The sequence below is a fragment of the Sinohyriopsis cumingii genome, chromosome 2 (genome assembly GCF_028554795.1).
Source record: "Sinohyriopsis cumingii isolate HCF-2022 chromosome 2, ASM2855479v2, whole genome shotgun sequence".
Lineage (NCBI taxonomy): Eukaryota > Metazoa > Mollusca > Bivalvia > Unionida > Unionidae > Sinohyriopsis > Sinohyriopsis cumingii.
Window position 1 is genome coordinate 102,549,727 of NC_142962.1, and position 16,648 is coordinate 102,566,374.

Consider the following 16,648-nt stretch of genomic DNA (forward strand, 5'->3'; position numbering starts at 1 on the left):
TATGTCACAGGCATATATCTGCAAGTGTCCAGAGAGCTAAATGTGCTGTCATACATAATTTTAAAGAACATTATTCTGTCTATTCAATGGTGTTTAATTTAATGACAGTTTCAAAGAAACCAAAAGGTTACGAAAAAATATTCTGAGCTGGTATGCACTGAGACAGTAGTGAGCTATGCATTATACCATTTACAAAAACCATTAAAATGTAATCTACTTTATTAAAAATTAATTTATAATTTGTTTTAATTAGGGAATATTCAGTACAAAGAATGACCTGTAGTTTGCCCATGTAGATGTTCTGCACTAGTTTTCCCATCACCATCTCCGGACTACTGAATACTGCTTGGGCTAAGTCACTGGTTTTTTGACACAGTGGGAGAATGGCATCAAAAGGATCTTGTTTCATGAAGGCATGCTGAAACAAAGAAAAGCATATCCCATGATATCAATTTACAAAGGGCCCTTAAAGGATCACAAAACTGTTCTTTATGTTTAGGTGTCAAAACAACTTCATTCTAAGTGGAACAACCATAGTAATGCAAAACAACTTCATTCTATGTGGAACAACCATAATAATACAAAACAACTTCATTATATGTGGAACAACCATAATAATGCAAAACAACTTCATTCTATGTGGAACAACTATAATAATGCAAAACAAATATGTACTGAGTAAAACTTATATTTAATTAAGAAACATTGTCCTTGATGTGGATATGTTTTCAAAAGCATTTTTCACTAAAATTGCATGTGATCTAAATACTTTCATACAGATCAATACAATTCTGTTTGCAGTTATACAAATGTACAGTTTGGCATGAAAATGTTACAGCCAACAATATGTAAAAGCCTACAATTAGTAATGAATGCAGCTATAGCTTGCATTTATAACTTCATACCATACACATTGTAAAATTAATGAATTTACAGCAAATGCTTTTCCATCATCTTTACAAATGTAGAGATCTGCATATACACAAATAAAATGAGGGAATTATTACCTATGTCTCAGTGTTTTTGCTGCCAGTTCTGTTGCTTTTCATTATTATGGTTGTTCCACATGCACTTAAGTTGTTTTGCATTATTATGGTTGTTCCACATAGAATGAAATTGGTTTGCATTATTATTGTTGTTCCACATACCATGAAGTTGTTTACTGCATTGCTGTACAACATTACAGAGATGTGCAATACATAATTTTGACATTTTTATAAACACTTGTATATGACAATTTTCTCTAATAACTGTGGCTTCATTTAGGTATGCATGGCACATTTTCTGGAAAGAAAGTGAAGAATGTATCTTATGATTCATTTGCAGAACAAGAAAACTGCTACAAAGCTGTCTGAAAAAGTTTTTCTGTGGAGTATAACTAATTTTAATAATGCAATACTAACCTGCCACTATTGCAATGCTTACCTTCCAGGACACTAAGTCCCCTCATCTGAGTTCCTAATTCCAACCTACTTTATATGAAGCATTGTAGAACATAAACAAACTAGAACCAGTCTGACTACCACATTATCAACCAGTCATGCTGGATACTCTTCCTCTTTTACTTTGGCCCAAACAACACAAGGACCATCAAAGCAGGTTGGGAAGAAGGAATCTTGCAATAATGACAGGTGAATATTAAATTATTAAAATCAGCCCCCACCAAACTACATTTTACAAGTACTAATACACCACATGTCACTCCAGCTTTGCTAAATTAGCCAATTTGGAGGGAGGCTATAAAAACTGGTATAAAATTAATATACTTATCCTTATGGTAGGGATGTCCATTACTATAAGTTGGCACCAGACTGGGCCACTTCTCTGTCATAACTATCTGGCCCAAGGATAAAAATGCATAAGGGCTGTGGAGAAGAGATGCCATGTACTGTGATGGCAGGTAATGTCCTGTGCTGGTCTTCTAACAGGTTGAGTAGATTACTGAACCACAATTGATGGGGCCACTGAAGGGATGTCAGAAATAACTGAGAAGTAGAGGTCCTTACTTTGTGGAATCTTTCTGAAAGGAGGGGAGGTTCAAGTGAACAGATGTTCCCATGTTAGACTGAAGGCATTCATTAACCAAGCCCTCTAACCTGGGACTTGGGGAAACAAAAAAGGGAACCTGTTGTCACTGGAAACAATCAAAGAATGACTCCTTACTTGGTTGACATGCCCTTGTAGGGTTAAAACTACCACCCTTATTATTTATGTGAAGGGCAGCTTCTTCCCAATACCATGAACCCTGAAGAGCCAGCAATTATGGCTCCATGTGAGTGACCCAACTGAATCTGATGTGTTTGTATGCAGATAGGAGTTGGGTTTGGGAGCATGTACTGGGATTCTTGTCAAAAACTAGTCCTGACTGGGCCACCAACTTAAGCAGAGATAATATTTTGACCCAAAAGAAATCCAAGCTGGTAGGATCCTTGTATGGTTTCCTGTTCATGAGAAGGAGAAACTGGAGAGGGTGCAAATACAGTTTTACTAGGGGAAACAGGTCCATTATGAAAGTTAAGGTCTCCAAGGGGGATAGGTATAGAGAGCCAATAATGAAGACTTGGCATGGAATGCTGCCAAAAGATCCTGGATTATGTTTATCCTATCAAATGGAATATGAACTCACCCAAGGTTGGTGAGGAATTTCTTCACCATATAAACAAAATTCCAAGAAGGGATAAGCTCTGATTTCTCCAGGTCTGGTATGAGTCAAAGCTGGATCACTGAAGACCATCAGTGTGACAGATAATGTCAGAGGGACTCTATGAAGTGATTATGAATCAACCAGTTATCATAATACTGCAGGATGGGGTTCCCCAGAACATTCAAGTGGAAAGCAACTATTCCCTTCACCCTGATAAAGGCTCTGGGAGCTGAGGGTATAATGAATGGCAGAGCTTGAAACTGGAAAACCTCCCAGTCCAGGCAAAACCAGAGGAATTTCCTGTGAGGAGGAAAAGTTGAGATATGAAAGTATACATCCTGAAGGTCAATGAAGACTGCCAAGAGACTGCCTTTAAGCATTCCTGACTGAGGCAATAGACTCCATCTTGAATAGTTCCTCCCTAAGAAACATGTTTTTAAGGTGGAGAGATTGTTGATATTCTGAAACTTTCTGCCATAACTGGATACCAGGAAAATCCAAAAGAAGGTTGAAAAGCTCTCCAAGACTGGTGTCTGGATTTTGGAACTCTCCTCAGAACTTAACGAGTATGATCACTACTCTTCCCTTCCAGGGGAGCACAATCTGCTCAGCTGTGATAAAGTCTATAGATGATAGATGCCTAACATTGTGTAAAAAAGAAATATTCTTCTTTTTTTATACAAGTGATACACTTCTCTTTTCTCTTGGTAAAATAGATTATGTCTTTTTGCAGTCTGAAATAACATTTTAGAAATGTATGCTAATGTCTGCTACGTAATGAAGGAGAATAAAATTTCATATTTTGATAATTTTTAAATGATTTTGCTTTACTTGGTCATTTTATTTACTTTGGTTTGTATTTCCAAGTATGTTTTTCAGCTACAAGTACAATCATGATAACCACTTAGAAAACAGTTAAACAGGCATAGAACATCTCAGCCGTGACTGGCTTCACTGGTCAATGCCAGCCAAAGCTGCCTATTTCCAACGAAAAAGGTCTAGTGTCATTTTACTGAAATTCAGCTAGTGGGACTTTTGAGAATTCATGTGTGCATACATGTATGGATTAGTGCATGATGATCCACACCTACAAAAACACAATTTACTTAAAAAATGTGCTTTCTCTTTCAAATACATTCCTCAAACACATAACGTTAGAAAAATAAGTAATCAGAGGATGGAATGCTGAGCATCCAACCTCTACATCTGGTATCCTTCTAGGGAACGATGGCTGGATTCCCCATGCTAACAATAATCCATTCTCCTAATTACATGAGTAACACAGCCTAGGGTCACATGATCTGAAACCCATACATATAGTTAAGAAGATAATTATTGAAATCTTTTTACCTACAAAATTTCACTGGCAAATGAAGCAAAGCTGTTGGACTGTATTGATTGTTTTCATTTGGTCTGTTGGTCCTCTGGGCGTCCACCACCGGACCTAACAGATTCAAGATCAGCCTCTGCTGTGAAGCTAAATCTCGGAGATAAAAACTCAAGAAGGTTGACTCTGCATGCCAGCAAACAGCTTCTGCTATATCTTGGATTGAAATGTTATATCTGAACATAAGGATTGCAGAGATTGCTCATTTCATGAGCGGTAATCTTCATGAGGCTGCTATCTTGTGAGACCTCCAGGTATGACAAGCGTATAACCCATTTCAATCACAAAACAAGGGTTTGCTGGGTGATATCCCATTTCCCAGCTTTCACCCGAAGAAAGAAGTGCTTGCACATGCCATGACTTGTCTCTGTGTGTTTCAAGTAGAGCTTGAGAGAACAAACACGATCTTGCACAGCCCTTGCTTTCAACATGTCTACGGAAAAGAGAGAGCGAATTTGACAACTCTTTGACAACCTACTTTTGATTACAAGGCCTGGTTGTGTCAGGAGTACCACCAAACCATCTGATCTGAACTGAAGATAAATCTAACAGGGAACATGTTTTGTATGATAGTAGCTTTAGCAAAGTGTGGCTAAAGGCTCAAATTTATCTGAACTCAGCCATGTTAAAACCCATGACAGATTCTATCGTGGAAACAGTGAAGGATTTTGGTTGATTGAGATCAAAATTAGCTAAAAGATCCATTAGATCTTTATCATGCCCGATATCATATCTACCATGATGGTGGAATGTGTCTGATATGAAGCAGTAGCCTTTGATAGCAATTAGAGCCAAACATTTCTCCTTAAAGAACCAGAGAAAAAAATCTGCCCATTTGGGGACTGCAAGCACTCAGAAGGACAATGTTATTGATACAGCACAACCCTTGAAAACATGCCACATTCCCTCATAAGCCTCCAGAGTCGAAGGGTTTCTTGCTCAAAAGATTCTCTGCACAACTGAAGGTTTAAACTGTTTGTCTCACAGGGCTGTCTGGACAAGAGCCAAGCATAAAAAGAAGAAGAAGGTCCAGGCAGGTATGGAACACCCATGACCACTGTAGCTTGAGAAGATTCAGGTTAGCTGTAATCTTCCTGGGCAGATCTATCACTAGATCAAGTGTATCACTAACCCATGACTTCTGCTAACTGAGAGGGGCAAACAGAATCATCTTACATTTCTGACCTTGTAACTTCTAGCATCTTTTTGGTACCAAGACTGTAGGAGGGTAGGCAAATGCCCACAACCCCTCCCAATTGATGGACAGAGCATCCATGACCTAAGTTTCTGGCTATACAACTGGAGACGAAGGTGGGAAACTTCTAATTCCACCTTGTCGCAAAAAGATCAATAATAAGACGCCCTGGAAATGTGCAGATCTGAATAAAGACCAACTGATGGAAAGACCATTCCTTGTGAATGATTTGACCTTTCTAGAATAGAGTCAGCCAAAATATCAAGACTGCCGGGAATGTGCCTGATTTGCATGTTGATATGGAGTTTGTTGCACCAACATAGAAACCGCCAATCAGAATACACAGGTCACATGATTTGATGCCCCTGTTTGAGGAGGTAGTTCACCCCACAGGGTTATTGGACATAATAAGGACCATTTTGCCAGAGTTGATCCTTCTGGATGTGAAAGATATTGATGAAAGCCATCATTTCTAAAAGAGTGATGTGGAAAGGGTGCTCCCCTGGCTTCCAAGTGACACTGATGGTAGTGAGGTCTGGCAACAGGTGGGCACCTGAACTATATGTAATGGCATCTGTACATACTGTTATTTCTGCATGGGGCTTCTCATGTGGGATCCCCATGGTCAGCAACCTAGGTTGTACCACTGATGCAGGAATGATCATATCTCGAGCATGATCATGACTGTTTGATCAAGGGGCATCACTGTTCTAGCAACATTATTTGTAAGGAGTGCACAGAGTTGCCTGCCTCCAAACTTCCCAAATTTTTTTCTCCAAAGAGTAAAAGTTACCCAAAACATTATCATCCATAAAGCCCAGGTAAGATGAGGCTTGAATGACATGGACTGCAGACATGGGTGATGTCATATCAGGTCGAAGCACACTGGCCTTTAAATCTAACACTAAGATGTAGTGACTATGTTGCGGACTAGCTTTGACGAGGCATGGAACATAGTTTTGTTGACTTTTTAAAACAGCAAAGCAGATGTGAACAGCTGCTAGATTTTTGTCATGGGCCAGGGGAGATCAGTACTGATGGCATCTGAATGAGTTTTGTACCAGCAAGATGAGAACATTGCTGGCACTGGGCTTTCTGAAAAGAAAGCCTTTGAGTTTCCCAGGTCACCTATTCTACTAGACAGCCAATCATTGAGCTCCTTAATTTTAGACCATCGGGGAAGGAGCCGAAAAGAATGGTGTCTCTCCTCATCAAAATCTACCCATGCTTTAACTTTACAGTCCTGAGTAGTGGTGAGAGATGGAGGGCAATCTATCTAAAGTTGCCTGCACCCTATAAATTTCCTCAACTGTGGCTTTGAACCTAAATTCAGTCTGTTCCATGGTCGGATCTGAATTTAGCTGATTTGTAGGTGCTTCACTGTGTGTCCAGTCCTGATCAGGTTTCTTCTTGCAGCTCTGGATAAGCCATACCAGGTGGCATTGATGACTAAATTCCATCCTCTTTGAAAATGTCACTAACTCTCCTATGTGAATAAACAGTGAAAATATGGAAGTCAGGCACTGCCAAAATGGTTGGCTGGTTTGCCTGATATATGGTCAGCCTGCTGCTTATATAGAAGACAGACTGGCTATCACTGGTACCAGTCACTCTGAGGGCCAGGCTGGATGGACAGATTTCTCACTGAAATCTCCTTCATAATAAGGGTATGTTACATATGGTACAGCAGATATGTCAATAAGAACTGTAAATCCCAGATGGCCAGACCATTTTAGCAAAAAGGTCACCATGCTGGTAAGACAGGACAGGCGGTGATGGCTCGATGTTCAGTGACAGTGACGCTGTATTATGAAATGGATCCAATGGATCTGGTAAAAATCCCATGCTTCAAGACTTACAGGCTCGAAGGCCATGATCGGACATGCTGGGTTTTTTATACCCACTGGGCGGCCTAAACCTAAAATTGGGTGGACACTCATACATTGAGTCAAAATTGCAAATGATGACCTTTAAGTTGGGGGGGGGACCAGCATCCACATGACATGCAATGGAGGTTAACTTCAGATGTGTGTTGAGGACATCAATGTTATCTCTCTTTCACTGATTCCATCTTTCCTTTCACTGATTCCGTCTTTCCTTTTTCTTCTAATGCCTTTTGGACTATTGCTTTGAACATTTTGCATTTCATACATTAAGTTAGGATGTTACTAACTCGCTAATACTGTAGCCCAGATTTGCTCTGTCCATGTATTACAAATGCTGCATGGCACAGACAATGTACACTAGGTACATATGATACAAGAATCATGGTTGACTTCCATTAGTTTGAACCTTACTGCATTTCAATCATTTAGTTGACATTGCTACTGAAATGACACAATAAGAGAAAACAAAGCAACAATTAGCAATTCAGTATGTTACTAACTCAGTAATATCACTCCTGTTACTAATGGAGTAAGTGAAAATAATCAATGTTGTGCTAATTCATAAATGACAACATAAGTTCACAATAGCATCTTGTATTGTGGTCTTAAATAGACGAAGTCAGTAAGGTGACAAAGTCACTTAAATTTGGAAACAATTGTAAATATAATCTATACAACCTGTAGAAGAATGATTGTCCAACACAATCAAACCAAATTTCAAACTGGTTGGCTAAATTGTAACACTAAGAAGGCCGGGAATATTGGAGATATAACGTATATGTTATCAGTACAGCAGCGAAGCTTGAAATCTAGCGACTCCTGGCAGTGGCGTGTGGCGGTAATAGGCAAGAGTTAATGCCTTTTGTCTATGTGACATAAACAGATAAAGATGCTTTTCATCTTTTCGTAGGGCTGGATTCATGAGGTAGCAAGCTTATATCCCCTAACATTATGTGATTGGGGAACATATTTAAAGAGAAAAGATACATGTGTATGCTTTCTTCCTTCCATATGTAAAAGATTAATAATTAGGGAAGGTTAAATGCAGTACTCCTATTCTCAAAAGGAAACATTTTCAATGATCTACCACTGACATGCATAAAACAAAGGCAAAGAATTGACATCCTACCTTCTGTGTTGCCTCAATAAAAGCATCAATGCATCTTCCGTAGCCCTGAAAAAAAAATAAACCAAGATACGTTTTACAAAACAACGTTCTCCTGACAAGAAAACAATGGATCTGAGAAAAAAACTAGCATTCATTTGTATGTAATAAACTGATAGAATATGAGCAAATTATACAAGCAAAATGAAAGTCCAAGACAGGTGAATGTGTAAAACTTCTGTATGGTTGGAAGACTTTCTTTTACTGCTTGACAACAGGGTAGTGCCAAAGCACTTTTTGGCATTCTTAAGGTCTAGAGTTTGATTTTCAACAATGTGCCAATGACCCTAGATATTCCCATGGCAAACATATATTAATGTCTATTCCTCACGAAACTGTAATCCAAGGGATGCAATTCTAAATCCATAATAAATATCCTCTAGTTGTTATGTCATGTACAAAGTTTGGTCAAAGAATACCATATTTTGGTGTTGATAATACACATAAGTTTTTATACTTGTGTTTCGAATTTTCAGGATGGAGTGGTATTTTACAGTAGAAAGAAAAAACAGGTTTTTTATGCTGATCTAAAGCAAGGATGGTTCGCTCATTATGAAATATTAAATCCATTACATTTTAACTAAATTGTTTACTAGCCTTATTAAAAAATTAAAAACACTGTTGTTAATACATTCATTTCATTCCACATCATTGCCAGGCCTTTTGTTCTATGACACAACCAGAAATACATTCAGCTGATAAATTGTCATTCTCTTCCATCATATTTATGTCAAAGCTGTACAAGGAACTACACTGCAGAGGAATAAATATGATCACAAGATCCACAAATGTTCAAAATTTGATAATTGCTGATCTAATAATGAATTTGTTCTTTATTTATTAATCTCTTTATTGTTGATTGAAATGATATATATTTAGAATTCAATCTTGAACCCGAATGAATAGTCAAAGTATCAACGTGTCATGTAAGAAACTCATACGCCGTGAAAGACAAGCTAACCTTCATTAACTAAGTAGAAGCACATCATAACGGAGCCACTGGGAGAAAGTTCAATGTAGAAGAATCTATTCATAATGGAGCCACTGGGAGAAAGTTCAATGTAGAAGAATCTATTCATAATGGAGCCACTGGGAGAAAGTTCAATGTAGCAGAATCTATTCATGACAGAGCCACTGAGAGAAAGTTCAATGCAGCAGAATCTATTCATAACAGAGCCACTGGGAGGAAGTTCAATGTAGCAGAATCTATTCTGTTGAGGCGTGGAGAAGAATGAAAGAAAGACTTAAGAAAATTCTGCGGATAAAACAAGCAGACAGAGAAACAAGCAAAGTGTTCAGACATAAAAGAAGACAGAATTTTAGTATGGAGATTTACATTCAGGTATTACTGAGAGCAGAATAGAATAAATAGATGACTACATGTGGTCTGTGACCTGGACCTATGAACTTACATGACATGGTTTATCAATTCAGCGACAAATACACATAGCCCGGACCTGGACCTATGAACTTACATGACATGGTTTATCAATTCAGCGTCAAATACACATAGCCCGGAAGCTGCCAGAAGATTATGTGGACAAACTTATTGAATTCCAGTGATTCATCATTAAACAACTCAAAAGATACACCTTGGAGATGACCCAGATGCGAAATGTTAACCATATGCTCTTGACCTTCCATCCAACTCCACAGTCCATATGAAAGGGGCAAGCAACATCAGTATAACCACAACTGGAATCAGGCAAAATCATTCTACAGTGATGATTGCCAGTACTGTAGATGGTGGGAAACTTCCACTCTATGGTATGTTCAAGAGGAAGATGTGGTGTGTCCAAAGGGCATGTGTGTCTTTGACAGGGGAATGAATGGATGGATAAAAGACTGGATAAAGAATGTATAAGGAATACAGCCAGGCAGTTACACCAGGAAAAACATTACATCTGGATGCTTTCCAAGAAAACAAGTGAAATGATGTTAAGGACCCGCTGAAGACTGACTATCAGGCCACTTTCAGCAAAATTTCTAGCGGCATCAATGCTTCCATTTAATAACAACATCAAGCCTATGAAAACATGTCTTCAAAAATAGCTGCATTGAACACACAATGGAAGGCACAGATGACGGTTAGTTTTGGGGGTTTAATGCTATTTTCTGCATGTGATAGGCTATACACTGTGGCCAGTGTATAAGGTGGAGATAGAACCTGGGAAGAACCACTGACCCAACAAGTGCTATAGCAAACTTTCTCACATACCCACACTGGTCAAGCCAACTCCAACACACACAGACAGAGGTGAGATGTAAGTGATCTGTAAAGGCAAGGGCCTTACACCACTCAGCCACCTAGTGTGCAATAAAGATGAAATATTGTGTGAGGATGATGCTAAGCATCAACACCACTCAGCCACCTAGTGTGCAATAAAGATGATGAAATATTGTGTGAGGATGATGCTAAGCATCAACACCACTCAGATATGAGGATGAAGAAAAAGTTGAGAACTATTCCAGTAATGTCTGGAATGATATCAGATTGAGTACAAACAATGACTTTGCAAGAGAGATGACAACAAAGAGGGATTTGAGGGTTCTGACAGAACAGACCAAACTTCATCAAAAAGGTGAACTTCAAAATGGCCCTTTTAAGGCCAACCATAAAATCAGATGTGTTTTCACAATTGTCACTTTTCCTTCTTTAATACTTTTTTTTAATTATTGGTCATGATTGGGTGATGCGTACTGACAGGAAAGACCATAGAAACAGTCAAATATTTATTGTAAGCCAATCAAACATCATGTAATAAATATGATCAGTGGACTATCCAAACTGTCTGACTATTGTCCGACTATGAAAATAGGGTGAAATGATCACATTTTTTAAAGTATCATATGACATGCATGCTATATGTCACAACAAAGTTTTTCACTTCATTCTGGGCTGAAAATCAGGGTGTGCATTATACATCAGTGCATATTATACACACCAAATTACAGTATTAAAAATTTAACAGTAATTGAAAATTGTGTAAATTTGACCTTTGACCTATCCCAGTGATGCCAAGGGAGGGGCCAAAAACTTATACCGAAAAATTGTATTACCTTAAAGTTTGACAAAACACTTGCACATCTTTTCATCTTCTTTTGATCATTCTCACTATGAGCGATCTTGAATTCTTCAATAAGTTCATTTTCTATCTGGTCATATTTATCTATAAATAAAAATAAACTCCAGCTATTATTTCATTTTGACTGTTAAAGAAATGCAAAGTAACAGTAAATGACTTTTTTGCAAGCATACATTATCAAAAGATACTTTATGCTATTCTGGTTTGAGGTTTTAAAAAAAGAAAACTGTCAGATTATTATAGGAGAGATAAACATACATACAGAGAGCAAAGAGTAAGCATCAATTACACTGTTCATCTCTCAATAAAAAAGTTTACAAAACTGATGATGGACTGTAACTCCTTTTGAACATAAAGAAATCCTCAGAAAATTGATTTATAAATTTACAGTAAAACTTACTCAAAGTTACTGTGTTACAAATGGCAAAAGCCTGATTAGAATAGTTCTTACTTTGCAAAAATCTACAACTATATGGGTTATTTTGGTTTACAATAGTTTTTTTTCATTTTTGTTTCTGCTTGTGTAAATAAGATTGGTCATAACATTGCACAAACTGGGTCATATCACAGCACAATCTGGGTCATATCACAGCACAAACTGGGTCTTATCACTGCACAAAATGAGACATATCACAGCGCAAACTGAGTTATATCACATCACAAACTGGATCATATCACAGCACAAACTGAGTCATATCACAGCACAAACTGGGTCATATCATTGCACAGTCATATCACAGCACAAACTGGGTCATATCACAGCGCAAACTGAATTAAATCACAGCACAAACTGGGTCATATCACAGCACCAACTAGGTCATATTACAGCACAAACTGGGTTATATCACTGCACAATCATATCACGTCACAAACTGGGTCATATCACAGTGCAAACTTGGTCATATCACTGCAAAGTCTTATAATGGCACAAATTGAGTCATATCACAGCACAAACTGGGTCATATCACTGCAGTCATATCACAGCATAAACTGGGTCATATCACAGCACAAACTGGGTCATATCACTGCACAAACTGGATCTTATCACTGCACAAAATGAGTCATGTCACAGCACAAACTGGGTCATATCACAGCACAAATTGGGTCACATCACAGCACAAACTGGGTCATATCACTGCAGTCATATCACAGTGCAAACTGGGTCATATCACAGCACAAACTGGGTTATACCACAGCATACACTGGGTCATATCATGACAAAAACTGGGTCATATCACAGCACAAACTAGGTCATATCACACCACAAACTGGGTCATATCACTGCACAGTCATATCACAGCACAAACTGGGTCATATCACAGTGCAAACTGGGTCATATCAGAGCACAAATGGGGTCATATCACTGCAGTCATATCATGGCACAACTGGGTCATATCACAGCACAAAGTGGGTCATATCACAGCACAAACTGAGTCATATCACAGCAAAAACTGGGTCATATCACTGCACAGTCATATCACAGCACAAACTGGGTCATATCACAGTGCAAACTTGGTCATATCACAGCACAAACTGGGTCATATCACTGCAAATACTTTCAATTTCTTAAGATCATTCGGCTACTTAAATAGAAATGATTGCATGAGGGGACAGGCAAAAGAGAATACTTTATTTTTCACATGTGAAAAGATGCTTTTTTTACATAAAAACATAACTCCTCATAATGTCATTATTTCCATTTCATATTTATTAATGGTGATACAATCTATGGCTTCTCAGTATTCAATTATTTTTGTCGACATGAAATTTTTATATATTCTGACCAATGACTCCCATGAGGTATACCAGGATCAAGTCAATGGTGATTACAAGTTGGTGTTTTATAGAAATTCTGACTCAAAGGGGGCATGTGCACATTTTAAGGCCCAAGTTGGTGTTATATTGAATATGGTATATCTCACCTGCAATTTTTCTTCTTGCTTTTGCAAACCTTCAATGAAATTAGAATTATCAATAAACAATGATCTATTTAGTACAATATATCTCATTCTTACATTTATTAAAGCATTCAAAGGACATCTGTACTTTCATATTGCCTCTCAATGAAAAGATTTAAACGAATATCATTTAGGAAAATGTGATTTCTGTTATCTCAAACCTTGAATCATCTGGAATGGAATGAACAACAAAAGTGTATTGTACATGGGATTTGGAATGTTATGGCATCAACGATTCAAACAATCAAGCCTCTTTATACACAGGTAACTAATTTACAGAATTACCTGAAAAAAGGAAATTCAGTTTTATGACTTTCTTGCCTCTGCAATTAAGATGCTATTAATAAAAGGACTTTTATAATGTTGTATGCTGATAAAAACTACAATAAAATTATTCTAGGTCATTATGAATTGAATTTTTAAAAAAACCTCAACTGTTATTTATTTTAATCACACTGACATCAACATACTTATACAATATCAAATATAACTTGCTAATATTTATACAACATGAAATATGACTTGCTAATATTGATACAATATGAAATATGACATCTGTAAATTACTCACTTCTCTGTCAAGTACTCACTTCTCTGAGCTTGGTACCAATTAGATATACATCTTTCAAGTACTCACTTTTCTGAGGTTGGTAACATTTAAATCTATCATATCTGTCAAGTACTTGCTTTCTGAGCTTGGTAACATTTAGATCAATAACATCCGTATACAACATCAGTCAAGTACTCACTTTTCTGAGCTTGGTAACTCTAGTGCTATGAGATGCAGCTTCTGAATTATATCTGCTGCGAGTTGTAACTGAAATAAAATAATCCTTTGGTTTATGACACAAGGCATATAAAATTTTACTTAACACTGGATACTACAGCAAATAATGTTAGTTCAAAGGAGATTGCTCTGACAATCAATGAACTAAAAAGAAAATGCAGATGGAGCAATGGGAGTGTTACAACTCTATGGTCTTAAAGGAAGTAAGTGTAAAGAGTGAAAACCAAACAACTTTAGTAAAATTCAACAAATAATTTACTTCCTAGAATGAAAGGATTACTTTTATTTAAAAAATTACAGCATTGTGAATTAAATCCCCAATATTACTAAACGTTATATCACAAGTCCTAAAGTAGAGAGTAGTCCAAATGAATTCCAGTGTTCTGAATGAATTCCAATTTTGAATATACCGATGTACCAACAGCCTGGAATAGTGTTAATGCACTATTAGTCTTGATGTATCACAATAATATAATCCAAAATTTCTCTAAATGAATACACAATAATTCCAAAATAGTGATTTAGTCTGAAAGTATTATTAAACACTTTGTAATTCCAGAAAACAATTCAAATAAATCATATAAAATTTAAACTGAATAAAATTAAAAGGCCAATTACACTTTAGATGCAGGTGCCATCCCCAGAGTACAAAATCTACTGACTGCTTATAATAAAATTATTGATTTTCAAAAAGAAATACCGATTTTTAAAACTTTAATGCATATGTAGCTATTAAACAACATCTACAACAATCACTAAAGTAGGACAATAACACACTTGATTATTTAATGTCAAAGATGCATGTGTTGTACTCTTGAACCTACTGAATGGGCACCCTGTTCCATTCGGATTCTCATTCATAAGGTGCAAGAGTGCAATGCACTTACATTTAGACACAGGCTGTTTATAGGAGCCTTTTCCACACTTTGTTTTATTAATCATTATCAGTTCCAATGTACCAACTTTCACTGATTATCTGAATTCTGTGCAATTTTTTTTACTGACATGTTTTTATACTAGCACATGATTAATAATCTTTTGCCACTTTACTGTCTAGAAAAAGTGTGCAAAATAAATCACCAGCAACACACTCAACTGAAAGAGGAAGGTTCATTTCTAAAAGTAATTTAAGACAACAAATTCTGATCAAATTACATCAAGGTTCTCTCTGGTATTTATAAATGTTATAAATTCTGGCTGTGTTGTTGATAATGAAGCAGCAAGATATTGTTTATTAGCATTCTCATGCTGTTTTATTTCATGGACGCCTCCATGCTCAGTAGCGAAATCACAATTACACAATTTGCAAAATGCAAAGTTTTCTCCTTTACTTGATGGTTTCACAAATCTAAACAAGACAGCATAATTGTCCTTCCAGTTCTGTTTTCTTTTCTTTGCTGGAGAAAATTCTCAATCTTTTTTCAGCATGACTAGAAGCTGAATATTATGAAGATAAGATGCACTGATAGCAGCAACTGATTGCACAATCAAATATCATGGTTAAAGTCTTGCAAGGTATCCTCAATTCTGAATGAACCAATCATGTTTTAGAACTCATGATCCCTATTATACATGTGATTTATTTACTCTCTGATTGGAACCGTATGCCTGTTCCAAGAAGAAAATTGCAAGGAAATTTTTAAAATATTTTTTTAAAATTAAAAAATGGATTTTTAACAACAAAAATGTACAGCCATATTCAGGTCCAAATTAAGGGGAAAATACAGAGAAGAAAAAAAAATGACACTTGACAGCTATATAGATTTTAAGATAGAAATGGCTAATTCTAATTTAAAAAACAACCCTAGTATAAAAACCTAAGATGCAATAAGAGGACCAGGATGAGTGTCATCTTCATGGAAATTTCTATCAAACTAAACAAAATTCATTTCTGGAACCTTCCAGGGTTAGAATCAAGGCTGTATCTAGAACACAAAACCAAGTAAACATGTTTACCTACATATAATAATAATCTTAAAATGTATTCTATGATAGACAGAAATTAGCTACATAATGTTGTTAATGAAAAAGACATTAGTCAGGTAGGCCCAATCGCCTACCCTCAGTTATGGACAAAGGTAAATCACACAATACAAATTAACTATACATAACAATACTGATTAAATTTCACTTGTCCAACGACTTTTAGTTTTCCAGGTCATTTGGGACTGTCCACCTCTACAATGTAATATCACTGCTGATCTAATCCCATAGCCCAATGTCCAGGACTATGCATTTTCAAAGTTGGACAATTAAATGTTTCCAAGGCACCAAATCCTTCGATAAGTGCTTTTTACTATTTTAAAACAAGTCGAACAGGTGCTAATTTTCATAATTTAATCATTTTATCTATCTTTATTATGTTGCAATTCATGCACTTTGGGCACAGTGAATGCTTGAATTTACCTCCATTCATTCATTCATCTCCTGCGTAAGTTGTCATTAATAACTGTTATATTAATGTTTGGCTGCATATTGGGCTAAGTGACCAAATTATCAATCAAAGCAGTTCAAACAAAATAAGTGCTTTAAATGATCTTA

General features: G+C 36.7%; 1 protein-coding gene across 1 annotated transcript in view; it reads right to left on the reverse strand.

Moving 5' to 3' along the window:
* Positions 1–16,648, reverse strand: part of LOC149805502 (exocyst complex component 5-like) — a 74,511-nt gene that overhangs the window by 44,379 nt on the left and 13,484 nt on the right. Inside the window, exons 4-8 of the mRNA XM_089950100.1 lie at positions 14,070–14,137; positions 13,286–13,314; positions 11,338–11,447; positions 8,242–8,286; positions 278–418 (exon numbers count right to left, since the gene is read on the reverse strand). Coding sequence (XP_089806226.1) covers positions 278–418; positions 8,242–8,286; positions 11,338–11,447; positions 13,286–13,314; positions 14,070–14,137 — 393 coding nt within the window. The remainder of the gene's footprint in view (positions 1–277; positions 419–8,241; positions 8,287–11,337; positions 11,448–13,285; positions 13,315–14,069; positions 14,138–16,648) is intronic.